We start from the raw sequence: 19,981 nt of genomic DNA on the forward strand, positions 1-19,981 counted from the left end.
AGGCAAAGTGCGTCGTTTAGAAAATCATGAATGAAGGAACAATCAAAACTGTCCCAACACTCGTCGTTTTGAAGACTGGATAGCTTGCAGAATTCCAAGAGGTAAGCAATCATGAAAGACAAGATCAGTAAAGACTGTGGTGTTGTCGCTACAATCTGACTTCTAGAGCGGGTCCATTCGACCCTGTCAGTGCTTGCCTGGAAATGCTCCAGCACGAGCTGCTGGACCGAAACACTCAGTCATATTGCGCCAACTGATGGATACCACCTACGCACCTAAAGATAAAAAGGTGTGTCAAGTAACTTAATTTGAAATGAAAGTACTAAATCGACAAGCGGAAAACGCATTTTAGCGTATTCTCCGGACAGACACCGCGAATGCATCTAGTACAGTCCCATGCATTTTTGCAAGCTCAATTCCACGGGTTCATTTTAGAGACAGAGTAGACGGCCTACAACGCACCCCTCTCCAAATCCCCAAATTTCTCCCTTTTGTAGTGTCCGGCTATGAAAATTCACATTCAACTCCCATTGCACTATTCATGAGCGACCCTTCGTCAAACGTGGTCGCAGCTAACGACTAGTGCTCGGCTTGACTGCGCATGTTGTTACAAACAGGAATGGATGGCGAGATAGGGAGAGATGGCTCAGTGGTGAGTAAGCGAATTTACTGACGTGGAGGCCCCTGGTTCGAACCCGACCTTTGCCTCTCAACTTGCCCTGTCTAGGCTTGGGCAACCTGACACTATCCCAGCCCTCGTGCTTCCTTCCGGTGGCGTGGCAGTTAGGCACCGAAAGTGTGCTGTAGCTGAATGATTTTTTGTGTGTACAATATTATGCAGCGACCTCGTATACACCACTTCGGGAACGGATATCTGAACTGTGCTGTCAAGTTAATCTGATCGTCTATGATATCCTGAAACGCGAACGTCAGAATGTAGCACCTTGCGTCCAAAACATTTTGGTTACAACGCAAAAGATACTGCTGCTGAACAAGAGAGAAGTGTGCGGAGATTTGGAAGGCGTAAATGGCGTTGCGTCACATGGATCTCACTGTGACTCCTCAAAAGGTCGGGGTTTAGTGTGTCTACGATCTACACGTGACCGTTGCAAATCTGAAGGAATACAAACAACTCGGAGTGATAAGAAGTGAGTAGGTAGAAGGTAGCATCGTTTGCAAAGGCAGAGATGCAAACAGAGCCAACAAGGATAAATCGTTCAAAAAAAGGTGGACAGGGCTAGAGATAATATGGAACCAGGACACTGGATTCGGGGAACAAAAATCATGCCGGACTTACAAAAGACGCTTCTAAAAAAGTTTTCAATCCGGTGGATCAACAGTGCGGCCATAATCAATCGAACGATTTTGTTATTTCTTTGGAGTTAAGAATCTGATGTTTCCGTGAAAATCATGGGTAAGAGAACATAAATTAGGTTCGGTCGTTTTTGCAAGACTTCAGAAGGACCAATTTGAAGCACATTTGCCAGACAGTCAATCAGCCTTACGGTTGACGAACACATTTCGGCCTTGTCGGTGATAACAATGTGGGAGTTAAGAGCGTTCACGCAATCGGAACGTGTGCTATAAGAAGGACGCCTACGCCCGCATATATGAATTTGTTTCGTTTCACCCACAAAACAGAAGCTAGTGTGATCAAGCCATTCGGGGATGGAAGACTTGCCACGTTTGAAAAATGGGGGTGAATCGGAACGCTCCGTCGTACAGAACGCTAATAACGTTTTCGGAAGAAGGTGAAAAATAAGTGGAAGCACAAGTCCCCCAAGACGGAACACAGTGAACTGACGCATTCGCACTCAATTGGTTTCAACAGTAAGATCAGAAAGCACATTGACATGAAAAGGTGTGTGCGATTGGTGAAACTCAGTAGATAGAGGAGCCGAATGAAGTAGGTGAACTAGCAGTGGAGGTGGTTAAAAACGGACCGGGGAAGTGCTGCACAGTCGCATCCACAATATGAGTTTTGCACTGAGAATATGCTGTCTCACGACCCGCAGTATCGGTGCGCGCCAACCGCGCACTGACGGCGTCCACTTGCGTGGTGACGAAACGTCTGCAAGCCAACTGTCAAGCTCGGCAAACAGGTCAACAGTCAAATACCTCACCCGACATACCAAGATTTAGACACCTCCCAAGACGGAACACAACGAACTGACGCATCCGCACTCAATTGGTTTCAACAGTAAGATCAGAAAGCACATTGAAATGAAAAGGTGTGTGCGATTGGTGAAACTCAGTAGATAGAGGAGCCGAATGAAGTGGGTGAACTAGCAGTGGAGGTGGTTAAAAACGGACCGGGGAAGTGCTGCACAGTCGCATCCACAATATGAGTTTTGCACTGAGAATATGCTGTCTCACGACCCGCAGTATCGGTGCGCGCCAACCGCGCACTGACGGCGTCCACTTGCGTGGTGACGAAACGTCTGCAAGCCAACTGTCAAGCTCGGCAAACAGGTCAACAGTCAAATACCTCACCCGACATACCAAGATTTAGACACAATGCCAACAAACCGATCAGAAGTATATATGTTGCAATCACCGACAGTGTAGAGTTCGGCACTGGATTCGGACTGTAAGATATTCGGTAAAAAAAGTTGACAAACACCGTCGCCGTTAGGCGGAGGTGATAAGCAAAACAAAAGTATTGTTAGTCTCTGGAACGCTGAATTTGAGCTACATTAACGAGAGATTTGGCATTCATATAGTAAGGGAGGCCAACAGAGATAAAAAGGTGGGAAGAAATGTCTTTGCAGACCCAAAAGTTGAAACGGAAAATGGTGATGACCAGGATTGCAGGTAATTTGAGGAGCTTGGGTGCGTATGATTTCAAGCGATATGCAGTGGTAGAAAATGACGGGTAATGAACCGGTTTAACGTTACTTTTTAAACGACAGATGTTGTGTTACGTTCGAGTGCTCCTCCTACTAAGAGATAATTAACTAAGTCCAGGGGACTGGAGTTAAGAACCACATAAGCTTCTATAAACAAAAGTCAGTTGTAGATATCTGGCTAGCTGCCACCTCTTTGTCAGAGCGACCGGGTATACTGCGCTTAAATACCTGGCGGAAATTGTCCGTTGCACTTCGGCTCGAAAGGCCCTATACGCTTGGAAAATGGCGAAGTATCACAACGACTGTGTAGCGGTTTAGACCGACCCAACCACTGCAACAACAAAGTGGAAAATGGAGACGTTGGTGTGACACCTCACTTACCCGATGTTACCTGGCTTGGAGTTGTTAGCAAGCCTTCATATCGCAGCCCTAGACGCTCAACTGCCAAACGTGTGCTGTCGGCTGACCCAGTTTGACAGCTGTCAAATGCGACCAAGTTCTGAGCAACCGCAGACCCAATGACGGCTCGAACCGCATCCATGCGGGACCAACCAGCAGAGGTACGAAGATCTGTGATTGCAATGTGGGGGTGGAAAGAAAACCGAGGGTGAGGAAACCGCACGGAACGAAATATCTCTTAAGAAAGTCTTTTTAATCACGAATCATCGGGTTCAGAAGAATGCTTCATCGATTACCTGGAAAACGCTCAAACTCCTGGTCAGTAGTCACCCAACGAAACGCCCAAAAAGGGATAGAAACCTATGAGGGATATGAATTTCAGTAGGAAGAATGAGTAGTGTAAATTTAGCAGGATTCTGCGATGGAGATGCTATCACATGTTGTATACATGTTCATATATATAGTTATGGTGAAAGTTGGGAAACGGTGAAAACGCATGCGGACGCATCTAAGGACATTTTCCTTAAGTCAGAAGACGAAATGCACAGAAGACGGACTGCAACCTGTGACTCGAAAATCTGCCTCACTGAACAAGAAACACATCATTAGTCGGTACCAAAACAGCAGTGTGAACCAGAAACTGTTGTCGTTCAGCGAGTCTGTTTCGCTCAGTCGGTATTAATGAAACTTGTGTGCACAAGACCTTGAGAGAAGCAATCGGTTCACGATTGAGTTAAGAAATCAGACCTGGCTGGCCCAGGTCAACTTGAACTCTGCATCGTTCGCGTGTCATCTTAAGCACGATGCGATTTTTTCAGGACGGTATTTTAAGCGCCGTAAAAATGATTTGTTTAACTGTTTCCCCAAAAATCTATAGCTCTCAAACGCTTCTACCAAAACGTCAAACAAGCATGACATCGTTTACTTTACCCTCCCGGTAAAAAAACAATGGAGTGTGGGCAAACAAATGCTTCACACAAATAGTTCAAACGATCAGCTTGGTTATCCGCCCTTTTGTCTGCAGTCAACAGGCAGATTTTCTTGAATTTCCAAGTTGAATTTGGACCGCTGTAGTCAATGAGGTAGAGTTACATCTGAATGCCAAATCTAAAAGTTTCCCGCTAGAAAGGAAGTATATGCGGGTTTTTTGGACAACTATATCCGGTATGCTATAATGGGCCGGACAAAAGGGTGTTTAGGCAATGCATAGCTCCTGGTGGAGAGCACCGTGATGGTCGAAGAATTGAGTAACAAAGTATGAGTTTGAGCGTTGTGCTTCAAACATCCGCTTAAAAATAGATCATTCAGCAATATCTGTTACCGGTGTACAGCCTCTTGGATACTCACCACTGCCGGTGCTGTTTGAACCGGTGTTAAGCGCACGTAGATGGAAACCACACTTGGGTGCATAGTGAACAGCGTATCTGTAAGAGAGGAAAACGGAACTGTTAAACATTTGAGGTTAGAACTTTGATGTCAGGATTAGAATGTTACTAACTACACGAAGAGATGGACAAGCAGGTGGATTATAGTAAGACCTATAAAACGAGGGTAGTGAATGGTAGGTGACAAACTAACCACCAACGATGAGCTCGAATTCTAGACTATGATTATTAGCTCAAAAATTATAGGACTGCTGAGTTCAACCAACTGAGACAGCTGCGACAGCTGAAGGAAAAACAAATCCTCGAAGTTAAACTCGAAAGTCGGTCCAAAACAGCTCCTCCTGGTGTTACTGACTACGCTGGTTGGTCCACCATCTGCGGTTCAGTTGACTTCGATCGCAGTTTGCCTTACTGCACTTAGCCGAAACACCACAATGGGTTCACCTGAGATAGATAAAATGCTTCAGAAGGGCCATCGTATATGATTTATTACGCATCGTTGTAACCACACAGGTAAGGTCTGCATGGCTCAATATGCAATGCTCTGATGTGGTTCAGCAACTTAAATCGTCAATTGGCTGTAAGCAATAGCAAACAACATCAGGGTGTGTCGAATGGCAGTAGGGAAGAATGTTGATGGTCACCAAGTTCCACACTGGTTGTGCAAATGTTTCGTTGCTTGAGAGGACATCATCGATGCTCAGGGCATCCAACTTGTGTCTTACAACCACAACTGAGTCACTCTGGAGAGAGTAATCCCAGAAAAAGACCATCTTTGATCCAGTGAAGTTGCCTCAACGTCAAAACCATTCATGAAAGCCTTCACCTGGAGACAAAACTTGGTGATAGGGACACCGACCATATAAAGAGGGTGAGAATACCAGTTTACTTGTGAAGTATCAAGTTTGAATAAAAATCTAGATCCGTGATCTGCCTATTGCTGATATTTTTAGTTATCTTCAAGTATCGTCTATCTTTTCACCATGGATTCCTCTTAGGCGACAAAACCAATTAAATAGGGAATTTCAATACGTCTTAAGCCGTCGTCAAACGTCACTGGCATTGAAAAAAAACGTATCCTACTCTCCACAGCCTCCACGGTGTCCAACAATAGAGAGGCACCTCAAGTTGATCCGCTCAGTGGCTAGCACAGCTAACCTTTTCTAAGGTTAGCTATGAAATTGTTATGAAATCGCTTACTGTGCGACTACGTCAGCAACTCGAGCAAACTCCTCCCGAGGACTCCGCACAGCAGTTCGCCTAATCGGTGCATTGTAGAACAAATCTTCAGCCAAAATCGTTGTTCCTCTATTACCGGCACATGCAGCTGCTTTGCCGGATGGGTTTCCATTCCGGTAGGACATACGATAAGCACATTTTTGATCGGCAGTACGGGAAGTCACAGAGAGCAGAGACACGTGACTGAGACTAGCAAGTGCCTCACCACGGAACCCGAAAGTAGACAAAGTGGACAAATCCGAGAACTCCTGTTCGGACAAATCAATAAAGAGGGAAGGATGGGGGGAGATGAGCAGCGTTCCTGAATCTGGGTGTTAACTGGTGGGACTGGTGTTGAGAGTGAGAAATCTACCGGAACATAATGACGTCAATTACCAGACAACCAGTTAAAGCAGAAAGTCGATATGTGCATCTACACTTGATGAAAATATTTATCAGTTCGGAAAAGCTTGTATTAAAACGCGAGAAACTACACCCAACGGGAAGGATCTGCCAAATAGTTATGTATGATTGTATGAAATCGTCTACAGACTTCGGAACTCGTTGATGCTGCCTACAGTATATTTCGAGGGTCAGTTAGCTAGAAAAGATACATTAAAAGTTTTCCTAAAAATACCATAGATTATCATGGATACTTGAATTGGTCCATCACCGAACCAATGTGGAGGGTAGGACTCTTAATGAAAGGACGCAAGATAGAAATTTTCTGGCAATAGAACTTTGAACATCTCAATGGGAAGCAATCTGAACGCTCAGCAGAGTTAGTAGTTTACCTCAGGTGACTGCCTGAAGGCAAAGTAAATGCTGAGATCCTACAAGGATTGGCCATAACCAAAATCCAAACAAAAAAGCACCCAATACAAAGTGAGTACAGAGGAGTTTACCAGAAATTGTGGCCTTGCTCAAAGAGAACAACCGGTAAGTTGTGTGAAAGATTATTTTCATATAGTTTACGAAACAATACTATGGTCACCTGATTATTTTAACCAATAGGACTGTGTGCAAGGAGCTAGTTAGTAAGGCTGGTCTAGACCACTAAAATAGGTGAGTTCCACGATGTACTACGTTCTGCATTCCTCATCATTGAAAGACGATGCTTAGAATGTTTCTGTCGAACTATTCAGACTTTTTTCACTCAACTCCCGCATACACCCATGACGAAGGTTGTCAATCCACTTATGGTACTAACGAGTCAGTGGTAACAGGAATCGAAAGATTTTGTCCGAAACTCTGATCGGGAGAGTCCGGAACAGAATGTACTAGGGCAGTACCAATGACTCCGTCCATTGAGCACTATGTGACGGGACGTTTTCGGGTTGACGCACTATCCCTTCTACTAGGCCTTCATAGAAACTTTACGCAGATGATGATCACCAGATATTCTGATTTATACTTCGATGGAAATGCTTAGTGTAGTCAAATAATGTTCATCTTGCGGGGAAAACTCACCCTAAACTATGAAAAACTTTCCGTCATGAATTCCATCATTGCGAATTCCTTAGTTTCGCATGCTGTTTTAGTGGCAAACTCAGGCATACTGATTGTCCAGAGTGAACTTTTCTGTGTAGTAAACAGCACTTTCCTCCATTCCTGTTTTTACATGGTGCGGGTCCTATGCTCATCCGAATTTGTGCCGCATGTACAGTGAAGTTCACCAAAAAGTTCCCATCAACTTCATCCATTTCAGACGAAGGGTATGTCGACGCACTTGCTGGATACATCTGACTTTTCAACACAAATCAGTGAGTCTTTTCGTATCCGAAGTATCTCCTAGGTGATCACATGGCATCTTTCTACTTCCTCTACTAGACACTTGTGAAGAACTCGTGATTTACTGAGAATCATGTCCAAGGGATTGGCTAGCATTTGTCTAACAACATTTTCAAATGGGAAAATCCCGTTGCAGTGCAACACGCGCTTATTCTGTCAGTACAAATGTTTCTTCCATCTGCCATTGACAACGACGGTTAACATGTCATCCTTCAGCTGACTCATTCTTACTCGAGTTTTGGTCATTCCTACAGCACTGCTTACCAGCTAGCGCTAATCACAACGGAAAAGACTGCATTTATGAACTTGGTACAGTATTTTCGAGAAATACACTCATTTGCAAATCAATTTGGTTTCCACAAGAGACTCCACTGAATCTCTCGTTTATGCTCTTCTACAACTGAAAGTGCTGCACACAAGCCGCCTCATGTTTCAGTTGGCACGATATTCGAGATATCGCAGTATCTTTTCATAAAGGAAACTACTCACAAGGTTGCTGAAAACTCTTTGACAGCCCACGGCCGGTTTCACCCTTCTTGGGGCTCATCAAGTAGGCGCAGTCCCCGAGTTTCCGTCAACCTTATGTTCTACTTGAACCCTCGTGAGTAGTTTCTTTTACGGAAAAATTGGTACATTACTGGTTGAATCCGCGAGCATCGCGCATATCGAGTATGGACAACGGTCAACGATCGATTGGAACAAGCGGGTGGTCTCGATGGTATTTCGCACCCTCTCAAAGTGTAACACGATAGCCTCTGGGCATTGTGTACACCAGATGACCACAAACTGATCACTGTACAACTGTCTGGAAGGATGGAAATTTGAATGTTCTAGGCTGAATGGGAATGAAGGAAATCGAGGAAAAGTCAGTCATTATAGCACGTGTCAAACAATTTTCCGGACGTCAGTAAGCAACCCAAAAAGGAGTCAAAATAGTGAGGATGCCAGCGTGAGGGTCCACTGCATGATGTTATGACAAGCTCATGAATAAACGAAGTAGGAAAAGTGGCAAGAGACTCACATGCAGCTTGCTGGTGGTGAACCGTTCACATAGAATTGGTAAATCCGAAACCTGTATGCCACAACCGTTGTCTTGTACCTGCAGCAACTTCAAGCCACCAGCACGGACAGTAATCTTGTAAAACAATGGAGAAAGGGCAAGCAGTGATTACTAAAGGTAGAAAGAAGTAATAAATTCGGTTCTAGGACAGTTGCTCTTCAGTCAAACTTCCCCAACTAGTTACCCATTATAAAAATTTTAGCTTATTTGTCCAGACCAACTTGAATGTCTAAATCTTTCAGTAAACTTGCTATCGGTTTATATATTACGGAACCAACGAAAACCAACATATCAAACAAGCTCGTATCACTGAGTGGGCGTGTGAGCCCATTATGTATCAACGGGACCTCACCAAGGCCGAGTGATGACTTCTTGCTCGTCGTTCATCTTACCGGTCGATGTTCGACTAAATGAACGTACTGAATACGAGTCACAAACAGGATGCAGTAACAATCTAGGCCCTTGAAATCTAGAGCAAATTTGAATCCCCAAGAAAGCAATCGAGTAGTAATGATAATCTAGTGTTGTACGACAATCCCTATGTACCCACTCTGCTCTCACAATTTAGTCGATCAAGTAAAACAGAATATTAAACAAACACATGTGCTTCACTTTACAATGTCAACCATGAGAAATGGGACTTTTCTGACTTTTTGAAAGATGTCGTTTGGCGACCAACTTGTGGCAAATTATACTTCGCTATTTCCGTCTCGTTTAGTGATACTTCGTGTTCCTTTAGGTTCAATGACATTAGTTTAACTGGGATAGAACAGCCGTTCCACGGTGGAAGCAAAGATTGGAGGGTAAGAGAGAGGAAGAAAGAATAAAGAGGAGGGAAGAACAGAAATGACAAGAATGAAGTGTTGATAATGACTGTTTCCAACATCAGCATATTATCAAACGATTTTCCTAACAAAATGAACCATTTTCAGTGTGATCGATACATTACAGATTGCCTGGCTGAGTTCTGGGATCAGGCTGGTGTCAGGCTGTCCGTAGATCCCCTTCCTGTATCTTTTTTCTCAAATGAATTCATATGGTTGTACGGCAGCGAAGCATCGGTATTCCTTTCTGGCGTTGCTACCAATGATGATGGCGTTACGGAGGGACAAATTTGCTCAGGCTGCGCCACCGAAAGTGTAAAGGACAGAACTGAACTAACCCATTCCGGTAAATATGGATGAGTGGTAGTACACTGTACACTATTTCGTGGCCTCTTCGTGCGTCATGGAAGACCCGGTGTCCAGGTGGGATGTTCCTCCGTTCATGAACTGGAATTACTTCACACTTGATTCACCTCTTTTGTTTTAGTGGAGAAATTGTGTTCCTATCTTGACTACTTTCAAGTAGCTGGATTTTCGAGACACTTGAGCACGGACCAAAGAGCAAAAACATGGATGAGAGATTTAGCTAGGTTCCAGCGGAGTCTTCCTTCAAAACCAGATTGGTATACAGATGAGTGTACAGGTGGTAAAACCACTTCAATTTTATATTCGCCACGCGCGTAGGTTGGGTCAACAGCCATGTGGCACTGTAGCAAAAGGTGGAAATTGTTGGGCAAAGAGACATGCTACCGGTCGTGCTACATACACTTCGGAAGAATCAAACAGAATGAGACGCGTTGTGAATTACTTCCAGTACTGACCAAAAATTGACTCTAAGGACGCTGACTGGACAGCTAGCGTCGTTCCTGTGATCGCACTTAGTTGGGTCCCCTCCCCGGATAATGACAGATTTATTCTTAAGCTATCATTTTCTACTCCACAAACTAGTCAAGTGCGAGCCATAAATGTGGGGAAAACCGCCGCTCAAGTTACTGCCATCATAATCAACAGCATTAGAGATAGCAACTTCAGTGTTGACATTGATGCATCACTCTTCTACAACCACAGAGTTGAGCTAATTATATTTAAAGCGTTAGAGTGAAAACAAGAGAAAAGAATGGGTGAGAAATGGGACGTGGTACTGGCCTGTTGCAAGGGTTCTGAAGTGCCTGCACCTGCAAAAGCTCAATTGAAAACTAACAGCACGGGCGCCAATAAAATCGATCAGCTGCCAGTTCCTGCAATGTCTCAGGTCAAGAGCAGGAAGACGGAAACTGCATCGGAAAGGCGTACCGCACCAACTTCCAAACTCTTCGTAATCTCTTTCACATCCTTCTGCTAAGTCATACATTGTCCACCTCGCGGTTTCCGCTATTCCGAAGGGGGCATAGAAAACAACACTCGTCTCGGTAGATGGTGTTTTTGCATGCATAGCACCCGACCGAGCCACCGCAGTTGATCGGGACGGATTTTTTCTGCGACCCACGTACCTGCTGCACACCCAGATATTCTTTTTCCAATCAACTCATTACGAAAATACTCGAGGACAGCGACGCTCCTGAGGTGGTCAGAATCCTGAAGGTGCCCAATCATGTATCCGTAGAGGCCATGTCTTGCAACCATACAAAAAAACTGCCCTTATTGGAGCCTGATACATAAAACTTTTGGGCAACAGCTGGTTCATATTATCAAACGTGATTGGGACCTTGGAGGTTCGTGCACCGACTTCCAGGAACCTTCTAATTGTAAGGGGTCTGTTCAGAAACCGCAAGTTCTGAGGCACAACACTGCACTTTAAAGGTGCAAATATGATGGTCAGCTTATTCAACAGAGCTTGTGTCTCACCTGCGTCTTCAAAGACGTAGAACATGTCTGCATACTCCAGATTGACAAGATTATTACCAGAAAAGACTAAGAACCCGGGGTTTTGAAAACCACCCAGCGCTAACCTCATCATTTTATCGACGACGAAGTTGAACACGAACGGAAATAGTGGACACCACTTTCTGTAGGGAAGCTTCTCAAGACCTCATCATACACCATCACACGCCCAGGGGTATGTAAATATGGGGATCGGATTATGTTCTTATACTTCGGGCGCATATCCTGCTAAGCAAATGCAGGTAACAACACTGACCGATCGACAGAATGAACACACATTTGAAGTCAAGAAACACCAGAACTGAAGGTCGTCCGTACATATGACGTTGCTTTGACACAGCCAAAATTCCACTTGATGCTGACAGTGATTCGCGTGCCGCCGGAGAATCAGTGAGGCCAGACGCTCTGTTATGACGGGATTCATAAACACATCTGTGGTTGTTACACTCCCTGCCTGTACCATTTTCGAAAATAGACACTATTATCGATTCACCCAAAATGTCTGGAATAGTGTCTTTATCCCGGAGAGACTCAAATGAGCTAGACAGGCGACGGCTGAGGAACTCCTTGTCATCGTTGAACAGAGCAGGAGGAAGGTCATCAGGACTAGCAGCATGATGACGGTTGAGTAAACATATACACTTGGACACCATTGAGACCGAGGGGGGTTCTATACTCACAATCCACCTTTCTGTCGAAGGCCGGTAGCCCAGAATGAAGGCAGTAGGTGGCTAACTGAATTATTGTTCGAAGTACAATGCCCAACAGTCCAAACATTCTTCTTTGCTGAATACCGGAGAGCCATTTTGATTCTTGATAATTTCGCTGACTAAAGGCTTATATGGGCCAGTCGAACAAATAGAGTGGAACAACCTGCAGACGTTTCCGGAATTTCTCCCTTCTATTTTTCGACCTTTTGGGTCCACAAAGCTTCTCGATCTGCAATGAAACTGAATTGCGGCTGGCAAAGTTGAGTTGTGTTTGAGGCCAGCGGGAATCTGTCACCTGACCTCCAGCAAAGCCGCTGTCCTATGAGAGATTTAATGTTTTGATGAGGTTGGTGTACACCCGAAAAGCCCAGTGAAAAGCTGTAGCGCACAAAATTATGGTCGGAGTTCATGCTGGTATTCTAGAGGTACCGGCATGCAGTGATTGACGCACGACACCGGTAACTCATGGCGATGTGGTCTGCTTGGATTCGTGACTGGTTCGTTGGTGGGCACCACACTTTCACTGTTTCGGAAAGGAAAATCCTGCGGTCAGCATACACCTGAAGTGCACGCTCTCCGTTGTACGCGCGTCTGGTATCTAATTTGGCCTCAACAGCATTCAGTCTGTCTACCTTGACGTTCATATCACCAGCATCCACAACGCTGTCTGAGCTTTTTCCCATTGTGAAAGAGCACCTAGGGCACCATAGAAACTGCCCTTAGCAGATTCAGAGATACAGTCCGTTGAGGCGTAAGCAAATAGAACCAAGTGTGCGATGGACTCCACCTTTTCAAAATTCTTCCACAGACGTTGCAAACAAACCGCGTACAGACGACTATCAACGGGTATCCAATCAAGCAAAGATGCTTCTGATCAACATAATATCCAGTCCAGCATATCCAGCTGTGGTGGCCTATGCATCACCAGAGGTGCATAGCCGAAAGCAGGAAGGCAGTGAGGGGGCAGTCAGTTCGATCCCAATATTCACGTAAAGGATCCTTGCTTCTGACAGACAGCATACATCAATGCACAATGAATTGGGCGTAGGATCAACAGTCATTTCTTGCCCTGCTTGCTTTATTGGGCAAACAATAAAGAAAGCTAAGTATACCGGCTTTCGGGATTCGAAAGCAGACCTAGAAGTCTCAGAAGAGTTTGGTAATCAATCGGTAGTTTTTAATTGGGTAACGTTTTGCTTTTGACACAAAGGCCTCATCAGGCCAAGTGAGCAGGTCACCATGTTGGCCGGGTTTTAAGGCGGACGGAGAACCAATCAATAAGACTTATTCAGATTATCACACTAGATAAGTGTTGAGTGTCAATTTTCGGCTCCTGTCGGTTAGTGTGGTTGACAAAACCTTGCATTGATAGGCTGGAGGAGTTTTAGATTAGTTCCGATCGGGTTTAGTTGCTTAATCGTCCACTTCTGGGTGCTTCAATTGATGATTCACTGCGTGTCACTGCTAGATTTGGTTGGTCTTCGTGGGCTTGTGGGTGTTGCGACAATTTAGTTTGTGGGGGGAGGGAAAGTGGGTACGGTTAAGTAGCTGCTTCTCTTTCTGATAATCGCACACCAACACGCACACGACTAATCAGAAACCGTTCTCCACATGCTTTCCAGTTCCACGCTTTCTATTCTGTTAACACTGGAATGCTTGGGGATTTGAACCGCCTAAGCTATCAGTCTCTGTGACGTGGACCGTAGTCCTCGCCTTAAATATTCAACATTTTCTGAATCTACTTTGTATCCCGTGTCCAGTGCGTGTTCAGATTGATATTCACCCACGTTTCTAGGCGACCTGTTTAGTTTCCTCCTATGCTCTCTGATTATGGTGTGAAGTTTCCCGGCCGTCTGTTCTATATAGACCTTAGTGAACCTAATTTTGTGGACACAGTCCCTGATTGTGTTTCTCAGGAGGTGATCCTTCAATTGCACTAGTGAAGAGTGTTTCCACTCTGGAAAACTAATCTTATGTTAGTTGTGTTTAGAAGCCTTCGAATGCCCTCCAATGTTCCTGGTTTATATGGAGTAACAACAGTCCCAATCCATTCCCTGTTGGGCTTCGCTGCTGGTATCAAAACCCTTCGCAAGTGACGCCTACTCAGGCTAATCTACCAGTGGCATTCGCGGCGAATTATCAACTGAAGCAGAAGATTAAGGAACCAAAACCGGTCGGAAATAATTTGAAATTCCTTCAACCGATCAGTGCAAGATTTTGGCAACCACACTGATCGACAAGAGCCGTTAATTGACACTCAACACTGATCTAGTGTGCTAATTTGAGGAGGTCTTATTGATTGATTCTTCGACTGCCTTAAAACCTGGCCAACATGGTGACCTGCTCACTTCGTCTGATGAAGCCTTTGTGTCAAAAGCGAAACGTTGCCCAGTTGAGAACCACCGGCTGTTTGCCAAGCCCTTCTGAAACGATGGCTTCTCAATCGGTTCCAAACTTTTCCAACAGACCTCGACGTGTTTAGGATTGTAGATGAAGTCTGACTTAAAGAAGATACAACTGACTGCGATGCATGACGCAAGAGGCTGTCAGCCTCAGTGCTGAAATCTCCGAAAAGAATATCCAAATTGGGGTAGGATAGGGTAAGATGGTTCAGTGGTTACCGAGTTTACTGACCGGAAGATCAGTGGTTCGAACCTGACCTCTGCCTCTCGACTTCCCCCGTCTACCTGAGAGTATCCCAGCCCTCGTGCTTCCTTCGGGTGGCGTGGCAGTTAGGCACTGAAAGAGTGCTATAGCTGAATGGTCTATCTCAGGGTGGAAGTGTAAGAAGGGAGGCGTGTGCAGTAGCACTGTCTCGCTTACTCATCATGCTGTATGCAACAAGTAAGGCGACCCAGCCTGTGGAACCCCGCGACGGTCGATGAGAGTGTTGTTAGTGTTCATTCAGGGGCTGGGATAAATCCAGGGCACCGAGACCTAGAGAGGGGGATGATTACAGTCCTCGATCAAAGCCTGCCTGATCTTAAGCAAGCGGTGTTTGGCGGGAAATGTAAGTGCATGAGCAAATTTTATAGAACAATTCGTCACACATGTTCTAGCCCCCAAACTGGAGGGTTATTAGACTATGTTGGCCAAACCTATAACCACTGATCAAAGACGGGCTCTGTGAGTGTTACACGGACGCCATCCGGCACAGCTCAAGTGGGTCATGAAGCCCCACAAATCCTCACACCAAGATAAAGACGATCTCATAATGAGCCGATATCGCCACAAGGAACTGGTCAACTGGGCACCATTTTTTGCTACTCATTATCAGACCTATTAAGAGTTGGTGTGTTTATTGAAATGGCATTCTGGCCCGCACAAAATTCGATCTATGTTATCGCTCGATCGCCTGAGCTCGTGTTGACATGAGAGTTGCTACTATTTACTTGGTTTGATCGATAAGACGTACGTCCAGCAGACAAACATTAGTTGGTCATGTGTATAATATATAGTTAATACGAGGGCTCAAGATGGCTCGGTGGCTAGGGTGCCAACTTACGGATAGGAATGTTTGTGGTTCGAGCCCAACCTCTGCATCCGCATAAGCTGCTACTATCCACACAGAAATGTCTGGTATGAACTGTTGTGTATCGTTCTCTCCGTATCAGAAAAACGTGTTGGGGATCTAACGAAGCTTTAATGTTCATTCTAGACCAACTGTTCCTACCGAACGTGTCCTCTAAACTGATCAAGCAAGGTCACAAGAAGCAAATGTCTGGTGGGCTGCTGTCCGAAGCAGGTCGATCGGAACAGACTCATAGTTTGACAGGTCTCAGTAATGAAACAAACACACACACAAACAACACAAACATACAGTTAGAGTGAAGTGACAGCGGCAAATACTGCAACATCAAGCGTATCCAAACACAACTGAAAGGCATGCCTCGCTCCGGTCATCTGTGGTTATGAATACTTCCCAACATGGATGGTGGTTCGTGTTGCGAGAGAATCCATGACTATTCTGCAGTTGAGACGAGATAATTTATTGGGAAAGGTTAGGACACACTTGAGGTGAAGTTTCATCAAGTCTCTTCCAAAAGGCAAGATGTGAGTGAAATTATATCAGAATCGTCAACCATAGGCGGGACGAAAAAGCCCATCATTTGTTCCCAGGCAACAAGAGTGGAAGGTACCAATGAGCAGTGTGAACCGTCTAAACACCACAATGCTGATCGACCGCTTTAGGGAACTGATCAATCCGAAGTAAAGTAAGAGTTTGGATTTAGCGTCTGGTAGCAATCTACCAGACCTCATCGCATCACACAACAGACCCACATAGAGACATACACAAAGTGCGTCAGCAGCATGGAATAAAGTACAAGTAGTGCAAGGTATTCAGGGAAGGAAACCACTCCTTCATTGTACAGTAAAGTACAAAGACAAAAACTCCATAACGTAAGGACAACTAGGGGCGGAAAAAGTAGAGTTATACTATATACTTTTTACTACGCCACTGCACGTCAAACTAACACAAACCTAATGGAATAATGCTTTCGGGAAGGCTGACTTATTCCGATCCGATCAAAGTGAAAAAGAAGAAATTTCATGAAACGAATGCAAAAATGTGAAAACAGCTGTAAAGTGACTTTTCAATGATGAAAACCGGGCAAAACTACTAGCAATGCATACCAATGGCATGTCACATTACCTGAATCTGTGTGCTACCAGCATCCAGACAGTTTTCTAACAGCTCCTTCACGGCGTTTGCTGGCCGCTGGATGACTTCTCCGGCAGCTATTCGATTGATAACATCTTTGGACAATTTTTGGATTGGTCGAGCCGTAGGCGGACTTGATGCCAACTCAAGGTCCTTTTCTATACTTCGTGGTATAACCGGTGTGGTCTCACTCTCGGAGACCATGATTAAGCTGGAAAAAACACAGGAAAAACAAAAACAATTATGCCTAAAGGCAAATGCTCGTGCCAGAGAAAGCGTTATGTATTAATTGGCTTTTTCTGACCGATCACAATGCTGTAATTGTTCATTATCAAGCACACCGTGTTAACGATCATGCAGCTACTACACACAACTCGACAGGTTTCGCAAAGAATGTGGCGTGTTGTTCAGGGTTTGTAATTCGCAAGCAAAAAAAACCGACCACATCGTTGCATGTCATGTTTTCCAGGAGATCCTGTGAAGTTGCTGCACCGTGGACGAAAAAGTTAGGCTTCGGATCTTCTCACGTGGATCGGCTTTGATCGAGTTAAAATCAGACTCCTTGTCAATTTGTTTTCAAAGTTCTAACACCCGGATTAAAGACATTGATTCAGTTAAGGGGGGAATCCCTTTCGGATAAATTGTATCACGGTGAGGACCATCAAAACAGGATTGAATCTACGATCGGCCCAATTCCACTCAAAAACTAACGGTTGCTGCTGATTACATGTGTACATTCTCAGAAGAAAACTCACCGTAAACGAATTTGGGTTCCTTGAGAGTCATGAGGAAAGAAAAAACCGCAACATCGATAAGTCGTTAATTTTTTAAAGTCTATTGAGATAGTAGCCTCATCTAGCCATTCAAGATTTCTCCACAAGCCGGCTGCTTCCGCTGAGGTTTTCTAGTGATGCGGGTAATTTCACTGAGGCGGCGGGTGAGATGGCATGTTAGGTTAACACATTATGTTGGTAAAACCATGGAACAAAGCGCACATTCGATAGAACCCTGTTCATTGGCATAACAGTCACGGACGAACAGACAGAGCAGCTGCATCATCGTCATTAAGGACAGCATCACATAAGTGTTCAACAATGATGCTTCGTTGCCGTAGAGCCATGATGTATTTGTAAGCCTTATTAAGATAAAAATAAAAGTGAACGGGAGAGGGGCTTAGTGTAGCTTACTACAAACAAACAAATACAGATACTGTCAGGCAATTGGTAGATAGAAACTGACAACAAAAACGCCACTGACATCGATTAGGAGCCATATCTCGCAGTGTCTCCAACCGCGCGTGGTGGGGATTACGCGGTTCGCATCCCGGAAGGCAAATAGCACCGGCAGCACCCAAACGTTTCACAATCTCTTTCATACCCCTCTGCCAGGCCAAGGGTTGGCCACCTGCCTGCTCCCACCACTCCGAATTGGGCACGGAAAACAGCAGTCTCTTCGACAAACGATGGTTCAGCACGCGCAATACATGACCTAACCAACAAAGCTTCCCGTACTACAACTCTTCAATGGAAGTCCACTTTGCACAACCGAAAACTCACTTTCTAATTACCTCGTTACGGATTAGCCGAAACTAACACATGAGCTATGCTTCTCAGACAACGACTGTCGAACACCTGAAGACACCTCAGTTCCGCTGCTCATAGCAATATTCATCCCCCCCAGGCCAAGGGTTGGCCACCTGCCTGCTCCCACCACTCCGAATTGGGCACGGAAAACAGCAGTCTCTTCGACAAACGATGGTTCAGCACGCGCAATACATGACCTAACCAACAAAGCTTCCCGTACTACAACTCTTCAATGGAAGTCCACTTTGCACAACCGAAAACTCGCTTTCTAATTACCTCGTTACGGATTAGCCGAAACTAACACATGAGCTATGCTTCTCAGACAACGACTGTCGAACACCTGAAGACACCTCAGTTCCGCTGCTCATAGCAATATAACAACACAGCCCGTACTGTAGGCTGACACAGATGTCCCTTGAGATTCAGGGATATACCGCTTTGACACCACAGGTGTCGCAAACTAGCAAACACGACCCAAGGCTTACCGATTCGTGCATTGAACTCATCTGTCATGCGAAAATCGGAACTAATATAACTTCCAGTACCTTTCCCTGGATCGTAAGGCTGCATGTCCACGCGCATGGCCCTAAAACTTTGAGGATGCAAAGTGCATACCAAAGAAAGGGATGTCTTTGGCTAGTTCATCCGAAAACACCTGCGCCACCTTTTCTTCGAAGATGAGTACGATGTCGTTGCATATTTCAGATCGGTAAGGTTTTCGTCAATGCTATCTGAATATCGGGGTTTTGAAGAACTTCCAGCGTTCGTCCCATGATTTCATCGATCAGGAAATGAAATAAGGATGGGGAGAATGGGCACCCCTGACGGACACCGCTTTGTGTAAGGAGGCTTTTGGAAAGCTCTCCATTTACCCTCACACGCCTGGAAGTCTGAGAATACAGAAAACTTATTATATTCACAGACTTTCGGGGCATTGCTCGATGGGAGAACAGACCAACTAACGAGTCGAATGTGCCTTGGAGATCCAAGAGTGGTTTGTACATATGACGTTGTTCTAGCACATGACGGAGTGTGAAGATTTGGTCGATGCAACCCTTACCAGGCCGAGACCCTGCTTGCCCCTCTTGATTCAGTGTTTCACGAGCCACACGAGTAGTCCGCCCAGCGGTCGACGGATTGTTCTTTATTCAAGATGGTCGCTCCATTCTGATCCTTGATGGTTTCGCTCACATGTGGTTTCCGATGATCGGTTTCGCTGACCAACTGAAATAATTTTCGGGCATTCACGCCTTTCTAGGCCACTTTTATTTCCTTAGCCGTCGGTGCCTTCAGGCTTGACGATCAGCATTCACATTAACTTAACGTCTCATTATTCGACGGGCTAAACTATGCTCAGGACTGGTGGGGACGTTTTTCTGATATTCAAGCAATGCCACATACAAAACTCCCAGCAGTGCAAAGAAGGGGCGATCTCGTCCCATCAGTTGGAAGAGACTTGAGAAGACGATTCTGGTAAATTCGTCGAACATCCGGATTTGCCAGTCTCTCAGTTGCTAAGTGATTCGTCCACACCTTATGTGGTCCTGAAAAATGAAGGGTAAAGCGATTCCCGGCGAGCGCGTGGTCACATTCCACGAATATGTTCCAAAACGAGCGG

At 45.1% G+C, this 19,981-nt stretch overlaps 1 protein-coding gene across 1 annotated transcript in view; it reads right to left on the reverse strand.

The window, feature by feature from the left end:
• The window catches only part of T265_12648 (hypothetical protein), a gene marked incomplete at both ends in the record, with an annotated part of 32,729 nt that overhangs the window by 10,840 nt on the left and 1,908 nt on the right, over positions 1–19,981 (reverse strand). Inside the window, 5 exons of the mRNA XM_009164730.1 lie at positions 3,231–3,419; positions 4,596–4,672; positions 5,834–6,120; positions 8,664–8,777; positions 16,772–16,991. Of these exons, the coding sequence (XP_009162994.1) occupies positions 3,231–3,419; positions 4,596–4,672; positions 5,834–6,120; positions 8,664–8,777; positions 16,772–16,991 (887 nt within the window). The remainder of the gene's footprint in view (positions 1–3,230; positions 3,420–4,595; positions 4,673–5,833; positions 6,121–8,663; positions 8,778–16,771; positions 16,992–19,981) is intronic.

This window comes from Opisthorchis viverrini, assembly GCF_000715545.1.
Source record: "Opisthorchis viverrini unplaced genomic scaffold opera_v5_8, whole genome shotgun sequence".
Classification (NCBI taxonomy): Eukaryota; Metazoa; Platyhelminthes; class Trematoda; order Opisthorchiida; family Opisthorchiidae; genus Opisthorchis; species Opisthorchis viverrini.